This window comes from Orbicella franksi, chromosome 9, assembly GCF_964199315.1.
Source record: "Orbicella franksi chromosome 9, jaOrbFran1.1, whole genome shotgun sequence".
Taxonomy (NCBI): domain Eukaryota; kingdom Metazoa; phylum Cnidaria; class Anthozoa; order Scleractinia; family Merulinidae; genus Orbicella; species Orbicella franksi.
Genome location: NC_138153.1, coordinates 2612705 through 2622491, shown reverse-complemented (window position 1 = coordinate 2622491; position 9787 = coordinate 2612705). Strand labels below are relative to the sequence as shown.

At 38.4% G+C, this 9787-nt stretch overlaps 2 protein-coding genes across 2 annotated transcripts; both read left to right on the top strand.

The window, feature by feature from the left end:
- Positions 1-463: 463 nt before the first annotated feature.
- Positions 464-4668, top strand: LOC145496939 (melatonin receptor type 1C-like). Its single transcript, XM_081476707.1, has 2 exons — positions 464-952; positions 2450-4668. Exon 2 carries the CDS (start codon positions 2593-2595, stop codon positions 3640-3642), a length of 1050 nt encoding a protein of 349 aa, XP_081332833.1. The 5' UTR covers positions 464-952; positions 2450-2592; the 3' UTR covers positions 3643-4668.
- Positions 4669-6432: 1764 nt separating this feature from the next.
- On the top strand, positions 6433-8068 carry LOC145497846 (melatonin receptor type 1A-like). Its single transcript, XM_081477705.1, has one exon. The coding sequence runs from the start codon at positions 6905-6907 to the stop codon at positions 8000-8002; it is 1098 nt and encodes a 365-aa protein (XP_081333831.1). The 5' UTR covers positions 6433-6904; the 3' UTR covers positions 8003-8068.
- Positions 8069-9787: the final 1719 nt, after the last annotated feature.

The window sequence follows — 9787 nt, the reverse complement described above, 5'->3', positions numbered from 1 at the left end:
AAGGTCGTCGCGATTGGTCAGGCTGCCAGTTCTGCAAAGATTAAACCAAATCCTGGCAGAGTAATTACTGTTTTTCGGATTTTATGCAAATTAGGCTTGAGTCATGCCTAAACACGCTTGAGAATTCTTTTGAGAAGATATTTAAAACAGTCGCATAGAAGTTAACAATACAACATTAAAAATGTTGGTACTGTGTTTTTGTCCACTAGCTACTCGAAAATCTGGAGGATTCCCTCTTAACTTCTCTAAGATTAACAGTCTATCTTGCTTTTCTACGAATAACAGGAGATTTCTCTATCTGTTGCCATACAGTACCGATGGCAGGGACAAAACAAATAAAATTTGAAACGGTATGTTGCCATGGTGCAAAAGGTCGCGCAATACTGATAAATTTCAAACTGGAAATTTTTGACGTTTTCGTGATGAAAAGATTGTTATAAATTTACATGTAAAATATTGCTTGAAACCCAGTATTGAACTTGTTATTACAAGATCGACGGAGAAAATCAAATATCTCTGGCAGTGTAAGGATCCTTAACTGCATTTGCAATCATACGATTACCTATACTGCATTTAATAATTGCTTGCTGGGCACACATAAAATCTACATGACCAATGTGCTACAAGTATCTCATGTTTTGTACGTCTTGTGTGAAGACAGAACTCGAGATTTTGGTCGGTATTTGGCACCATGTGTCACATGAGCGTCATGCCAACACACAATCTCGTCTGCAGAGCCTCCCATTCCTTTTAGCAGGCGGGACCATGGCGCGAAGAAGAGATGGCTCTAGAGGAACAGAAGTTGATTGGCTAAATTCTTGAGCTACTGGAGTTTGACTTTCGTTGCCGAAAATACCCACTGCTTGATCTCCAAAATAATTTACAGCACCCACTGACCTCGACAGATTCTGGCTAAAAACGGCATCCATATATATGTTTCACTTTTGATCAGGTGATATTTTACTTCTAACAGTCTGTTCCTGTTAATTTGTGCAAAAGAAATATGTGATCGTTTACCCACCCTTCAGTCATGGATTTCATGTGTAGGCCATCATCCTCGTCCCAAATTAGCCGTCGTGGAATGGGCACGGGGAAAAGGTGACTGTGTTGATACATGATTTGTTGGCCAAACTATTGGATTTAGATTTTCGTATTTTAACGCTGATTTCTTTCCAGAAAGGCTCTAATAGACTAGATCTTAGCACGAGGAATAAAACACAAATAGCGGTTTTATTCCTCGTTAAACTACGATGGCCCAAGAACAAAAGCCTTTAGATCTTAGCACCTATAGACCCGCCTGTCGCTAGGAAGAATTTTCACTGTAATACTACATGCTCTAGCTCACAACACGCAGGTAGCCAAGCTTATCCGAACAAAAGCGAAAAAACAAAACAAAAAAAAACCAGGACACAACAACAGCTAGCGACCACAACAAGTAGCTTTATTTGTACGACCAGTGAAAACGGTATTATAAAGCAGTACATCTGTGAATTGCTCAGTTACGACGAGCTTCATTTGAAAGCGTTTGTTTTCTGGTGAAAGTATGGCATGGATAACCTCCAGGTTATCCATGCTTCCGGAACTCTCGGAGAGGAATATTGGTCAAGAGAACTCACAAGGCACGATTTCACAAAAAGTAATTCAGACAGCAAATTCTGTCATTGGTGAGGTTGCCTTAGGACAAATAACTCCACTACGGGTGAAGATGCTTTCGGAAAGTAACCAAACCTCTGCTTTTCTCTTCTTCATCTTTAAAGATTCTCAGTGAATTCTTTTCTCGTTAATTTCCAGTTCACTAGTTCTTTCTGCCGCGAGTCTGAAAATTCAAATTGACGTTGCCAGGAGCCCATGACGTTACTTATCAATGGCCCCGATCAATTGCATCGAACAAGTAAAGGCTATTACGGAAGAGCTTTCACTTGACCAGAAAATATGATATAAATAGTCCTCGTTTTAGTGGATAGTTTATTAGTAACCATAGCAACGTCTTGACGAGCTTCATTTCAGACAGTCAAAGGAAGGAAGTCCTAGAAGTTTTGATATTGTCGGGATATTAAATACGGCAATAACTCACTGACTGTTTGTTTAATATTCAGTTAATGTAAATCTAAAGGAAGCAATGAATTCGGTTTTTCCGGTAGAGCAAAATTAATTTCTGGGTGAATGTCAAAACGGACTGTTAATTTCATTTGCGTTTAACAAATAATACGTTGTTTTATTTCAGTATCACGAAATCTTGGGAGAAATAAAATAATGAATTTCACTTTGGTAGAAACCAGAAAACAATGGAATCTCAGTTCAAAATTTGGGGAGAAACTGAAAAACGAAATATATCAGTTTGGTAACGATTCCCTGCAGAAAAACCGGGGAAACGAATCGTAAGTGATGTATTTTCAGGGAAACCGAAGAACGACGAGTCATTTTCTTAGCTATCTTTAAATCTCGTTAGGTAAGAAGGACGAAATATCAGTTTCGTATCGTGGACGGAATATCATTTGCATTCATCACGCTTGAGAAGGCATAACTGTACTACACGGTATTAACCTCAGGTATAAGACAGAGCTCTAAGAAGAATAATACTTCAGCTTCGTCATGAACTCTACATTGACTACAATTGAGGTGTTTGCTGAGCAGTTAAAAAGCCGATCGACTGGCGTTCGAGTAACAGAATCCCTCTTTATGTTGCTGATCAACTTTGTTTCTTTTACCGGAAACCTTCTGCTTGGAATCGCAGTCATCAAAAACCCGAATCTTCGCAGAACTGTTCCAAACATGTACATTATAACTTTGGCTGTTTCAGACTTCCTCATGTCTTTGCTGGGGATTCCATTTTCAGTGGCTTCTCTTATCGTTGGAAAATGGCCTTTAAACAACTTTGTGTGCCAGCTTCAAGGATTCTGGATTCTTTTGATGTGCGCCGTGTCGTTACAAACTTTAGCCGTGACCGCTGTAAACAGGTATTTTCGAATTGTTCGTTCGCGCACGCTGTATCAGAAACTCTTCAACATGAAGACAACAAAAGTAACAATCGTGATTCTGTGGATAGTGGCTTTTTTTGCACCTCTTCCGTACGTTGCAGCTAGACACGAGTTTTTCTTTCATACTGGAAAGGTGTTCTGTGCGCACGACGCTGAAAGCCTGTCTCATGGTTACGGAGCTTATCTGGTTCTCGTTTATGTGGCCATCCCCTTAATTATCATAATAACTTGTTACACAAGAGTTTTCATCGCAGTGCGTAAACACAACCTTAAGTTTCAAGTTAGAAGAAACCAGCATGATCGCCCGACCGAAGGCAGACTGTCAGTAGATGAAGTGAACATTACCTATGTTCTTCTAGTCGTTGTGATAGGTTTTCTAACTTGCTGGACTCCTGTTATGGTAATCGATATGATCGACTTTATAAACGCTGACTGGAAGCTGAAACGACAAGTTTATGTGAGTTACACTTGTTTTGGATTTGCCAGCACTTCGCTCAACCCCGTCATATACGGCATCATGAATCGTTCCTTTCGCGCGGAATATTTCAGAATTTTGTCATCCTTGAAGAAGTGCTTTTTAAGATCGCAGAAGCAGTGTGAAGTTCAAACTGTTTCAGGACGGACAGCTGGTGGTGGTAGTAATGTAGCTTTGACTTGCAGATAAAACAAAACTGAATCAGTGTTTTCTTTGTGTAATTTTTCTAGCAGTCTTTCTACTAGTAATTAAACCTTTTACACTGTAATTATAAAACAGATCAGTTGTCTAAGTTGCTCACTCTGAAAACAGGAAACTCTCAGTAGCCTCATTCCGACACGTTTTAAAACAAATTGACGTCAGTTAATAATCATGAATCTCGTCATAACATTGTCAACGTAGCTGTGGATCCACAGACTGCTTTGACAATGTTATGATGAAATTCATTGTTAATTGCAGGACAGACGCATGAAAAACCGACGTCGATTTGTTTTTTATAATAACAAATCGCATAAATTATAAATTCATGTGTCTGTTCGCCGGCTTATTGACAATGAAAATTAGCCAACGAGCGCGCGGCAATTTCTGAAGTTATCTTTAAAAAAGATTCTTCGAAAGAACTCACCAGAGGAATATTCTGTTTACGGTAGGAGAAAATTTTTAGTTTCTAAATTTTTGTCGAACGCTTTTAAGCCTGGCAAGATTTGACGTTTTAGTATAACCGTCGTCATAAATAATTTCTGATCAAGTTTTGTTGCATACAACATCTTTTAACCAGTACAGTATAGTGACAATGTACTGATGAACGTTTCAAATTTCAGTCTAAGAAATAACTTGTAATTGTAGCAGTCGGAGTCGTGACTTAGTACTCAAATGTCTATTAACTATTTAATCATGATCAGTCTAAGATAGTTCTTGGAATGCCTTGAAAAATATTGGGCTTTGTCTCCCTTCTCTAAAAATGTTTTGTATCTCTTCCACAGCCGGCTAATGTCACAAAAAGGGTTGTAGTTGTCATCGTGATGAAGTGTAATAATAATAAAGAAATATCGATTGTCTCACGATGTGGTCACTTGTGTTGAAGATCGCGACGTTTCCACGAATACTGCTAGACGATGAGATCCACTTGTTATGCGTCACTTATAAAGCACGATGCTCCGCTGCGATTGGTTGGTTTCAACAGCTGTGATTGGGCATTTCGATCTGGGGACGAGGTAGTGCATTCTTCATAGGTGGTTTATTTGCGACAACAAACCACAGCACCTGATTCTTACCCAGGCCCGTTAGATTTTGCTTTAAACAGCGGGAAAACGAGAACGTTGATTTACAGTCCCATAATTCTAAGCGCACGGAGAACTAATGAAGCAGACATTCTACATTTGGGACATTACGATTAGTTGTCGGAAACGTCCGCAGCGAAAAGGTCAAGTTGTTATTATAAGTTCAGTGAAATTTGAAATGTAGAAATTAAAACTTAGTGAAGACAAGAAACGTGGACTTAATTATGAGCAAGCTTGAGGTGGAGATTGGAGATTACCAGTTATAAAAAAAGTACACGATCTTCCAACTTTAAAGGAGCTCAGTCGCGGTATTTTGAGTTATTCTGGCCACAGACAAAATTACTTTTAAATGGTAGGAAACCTGAAAATAATAGTTTTTTAAATTAATTCTTTGATACTTTCAGTTTTCTTGTTTTAAATTTTTATAATCAATTTTTTGCAAGAGCCTATATATAGTCTAATAAGAAATAACACATAAACTGCGGTGACAAACATGACAATCAAAGTATGTTAGAAAACAAGACTATGGTCTTACCCAGTCCCTAAACTCTTTGTTCTCCCATCTGGGTTCAACACACTCCTCTCGATCCCTCTCCTCACCCCCCCGCCCCCGACCAGACAAATCATTCCTCCCTACTTTTTTCGTCGACTACGTGACCAAAAGAAAAAGGCTGCCGTTTGTGTTAAGCGTTTCTGATTGGTTGCTGTTAGTTTTTCTCGTTTTTAATTGGTCACGTGGTATTATCAATTTCTTCTGATGCAAAAAAATGCAATTGACAAACAGGTTTCTACATCCGGACTATTCTGATGGAATCACTTCGTAATAATAATATATTTACACATATGACAAAAAAAAAATAACTCCAGACATGACATACAGCAGATTCGTTAAGTGGAAAGGAAATTATTAAGTTCAAAAGCCGCTCTCTATGAAAAGAAACTGGCTCGGGGTCATTTTTTAACTTTTCCCCCTTTTTCCCCAAACGATAGACCAACTTTGAATTGCAGCTTTGTAATTTTCATAAGAAACGATTTGGAAATACATGAGACAAGAAATATAAGTGATAGAAACCGACGTTTCGGTGCATCTTGGCACTCTCTTATGCAAATTCGCTTCAACTTAGCCTCTTCACAAACCGCTTTTTATCTTTAATTATGTAACCTTGATAATGGCGCAAGATGCACCGAAACGTCGGTTTCTATCACTTATATTTTTTGTAATTTTCGCGCAAAGAAATAAAAAAAATTAACAATTAGCCTAAGACAGTAAATTATTCTGTAAGCCCTTTTTTCTCATTTTGCCATTGTTTCTAATGTACTAAGGCCCCTTTCTAAAACAAAACAAAATACTGTATTCTCTTATTTTAATGACTGGTTTATCAGAAGCCACAACTCAACACTGAGATAAAAAGAGGTCACTGCCGAGAAAACCTATGATAACGGGGTTTATCAGTTCTTTTGAGTGTTACTAAAAAAGCAGTCTATTTAATTTTACGTGACAAAAAGTACTTAATTTACACCTCGCAACAAAACAGCGATGGTGCAATGTTGTACAAAAGCAAATATTAGAAATGACACAATTCTGAAGTAGGAAAAATATAACAATTATTTAGCACGGGTTGTCGGATATGCATGTTATTCATATTTGTACTTGAGTTTTCGAAACTTTCCATAGAGTTTATGTTACGACATGTTGATAACTAAGGATTATTTTCAATTTTTTCGGTGAAATATGTTAACATGACAGCAATAAGTAAAGCTTTCAAGTTAAGAAAACAACTTTCTGATAAAACAAATATAAAAGCTTTACGTTTAATTAAGACTTCACATCAAATTCAAGGGTTTTCCGCAAGAAACTTGAGCGTTGAAGAACTAGCTGATCTCACGTCAGTTAGATCTGGCGGGGAATCTTTCCCTTCTCAATCATTTTGGTAAACGTTATCTTTTCGTATCGCTTAATTTGCATCGTTGGCTGAGATTATGAAGTGATCGAATTGAACCTAAGTGACAGGATATTTCCTAAGGGCTAGGATGGAAATGACGGAAGCCTTTTAAGCAATACAAATCAACAAGCATCCAGGCAGAAACCTGAATTGTCATTTCCCGCAGTTGAATGTTGAAACAGTAATTGTACAACCTGATCTACTCTTACACTTTGAAACGGTTACAGAATGCCGGATTTCCAAGGTCTCACCGAGTTGAATCAAAGCTCACCAGCGATTGACACCTTCGCATGGGAGTTAAAGCACCGCTCCATTTTTACAAGAGTTTTAGAATCCTTCTTTGTGTTGTTGATCAACTTTGTTTCTTTTACCGGAAACCTTCTGCTTGGAATCGCAGTCATCAAAAACCCGAATCTTCGCAGAACTGTTCCAAACATGTATATTATAACTTTGGCTGTTTCAGACTTCCTCATGTCTTTGCTGGGGATTCCATTTTCAGTGGCTTCTCTTATCGTTGGAAAATGGCCTTTAAACAACTTTGTGTGCCAGCTTCAAGGATTCTGGATTCTTTTGATGTGCGCCGTGTCGTTACAAACTTTAGCCGTGACCGCTGTAAACAGGTATTTTCGAATTGTTCGTTCGCGCACGCTGTATCAGAAACTCTTCAACATGAAGACAACAAAAGTAACAATCGTGATTCTGTGGATAGTGGCTTTTTTTGCACCTCTTCCGTACGTTGCAGCTGGACACGAGTTTTTCTTTCACACTGGAAAAGTTTTCTGTGCGCACGACGCTGAAAGCCTGTATGAAGGTTACGGAGCTTATCTGGTTCTCGTTTATGTCCTCATTCCTCTAATTATTATCGTAACTTGCTACACAAGAGTATTCATTGCTGTGCGGAAGCATAATCATGCAACATTCCGACAATCACGGATCCACCCTCCAGCAAGAGAACAGCCTACACACATGTCTATCACGTTAAGACTGTCAGTAGATGAAGTGAACATTACCTATATGCTTCTAGTCGTTGTGATAGGTTTTCTAACTTGCTGGACTCCTGTTATGGTAATCGATATGATCGACTTTATAAACACTGACTGGAAGCTGAAACGACAAGTGTATGTGAGTTACACTTGTTTTGGATTTGCCAGCACTTCGCTCAACCCTGTCATATACGGCATCATGAATCGTTCCTTCCGTTCAGAATATTTGAGAATTTTAACAGTGTTTAAGAGACGCATTTTCGGGTCAGAGTTAAATGCTCAAAGAGTTGATCAAGTGCAGGCTGCAACTGTTCAAAATGCATACGCATCCTGCAACTGTTAACTCTATAAATTACTTTTAGCGAGACATTCTTACGTGTATGGTTGTCGGTTAGAACATACAACTTCGTTGGCCGTGTATTTTACTCTGTGTTATTTGGCATGTACATATGTAATGCACAGTTTCATAATAATAATAGTAATGATAATAATAATGATAATAATAATAATAATGATAATGATGATGATGATGTTGATGATGGTGATGGTGGTGCTGGTGCTGGTGATGATGTTGTTAATGGTAATAATAATAATAATAATAATAATAACAATAATAATAAGTGTTTTGGGCACATTTAGAAAACTCAATGCGCTCACATTACTATATAAGAAAAATGAATTAGTTAAAACCTACACAATGTTTCCTATAACAGTAATAAGTAAAATAAATGAAAGAGTAATTTAAAAATTAGGCGACATGAAAAGTTCCTCATATAATAAATCAAAAATAAAATTTCCAAAACAACAATGTTTTTCTCAAATATTCAAAAGGGTAATATACATGCCAGCTTAATCTGGTCGAATTAGATTACAAGTATAAATCTCCTAAAAAGCTCAAAATGGCCAATTCCCTCTATGAAACGCGCCTGCAGGGAATCATGGTAGTTGTATTCGTCACCTTGGACTGGATGTTTATTTTGATGAATACAACTGCCCCTAAACCCTGCAGGCGCGTCTCCTAGAGAGAGTTGGCCATTGCTAAAAAGTAATTTAAAGCAATAGAACTGATAAAAATAAATAAAGGCCGATGTAATCACGAAGGATTTTCCAGTGGTTATGGCCTTGTTATCGTCAGTTATGGAGCTAATGTATCGCTAGAGACCTCTAATAAATGACGCCCAGTTGCGTGATTGCCTGCATAAATGATGAGGTCATTTGCCAATAACTCTGCCAGAAAGCCAGATAAGTTTTGAATTTATTTTGGATGCAAACTCTTCAGGCTTTACACGGCATCCAGGAGCTCAGAGCAGTCTATGATATGCTGTCTCTAGACGCCAGAGGCTTGTAAGATCTAGTATGACAAGAGACGATTTTCTAGATCATAGTCTTTTGAATATCACAATCAATCACAGTAAGAAAATTTTAACGCCTATTATAAAGGAAGAAGACAAAGTTGGAGTTGTGCGGACGGCTAACAGAAGAACATTCCACCTGTCTGCAGTTCTATTAAAATAACTATGTTAACAGAAAAACACTCGTCCGGCTCCTGTCCTAGCATAATTCTTTTTGAGTTTTGGGCCCTCAATCTGTCTTAAAGTATAGCGGTTTTCCCTCGAGTGAGGTATAATAAAACTACATTTTTAGCTCGATAAGTCTAACCTAATAGGAATATCGCATCAGTCCAGGGGCCCGTTTCTCGAAAGCCCCGGAAACTTTTCGGGCCCGTAAAGCCACGGCAAAATCTCGAACCTTACGATTACAGAACTGTTTTATTCACATATTCCCAATACGAAGAAAAGCATCCTTCATACGAGAAGTTTCAGGCGTATACACTTCTTCGTTTTTAGATACAGATGGACTAAAAATGGCTTTACGGGCCCGAAAAGTTTCCGGGGCTTTCGAGAAACGGGTCCCAGGATCCCTAAATTGAGTGCATGCCATTCCTCTTACTCACCCCCAGAAGTCGAGTGGAGAAACTCGAGCTTGGCCATAAAACTCTCCACGACGCTCAACGCTAAACCCTAACCCTAAGAATTACCGGGTGCCAGTTAAAAAATTTATGAGTCTGTAAGTTTAAGGTGGCTCCCTATAGTTTTACGATCGCACGAGCGCTGAGGTAGTAATCTGC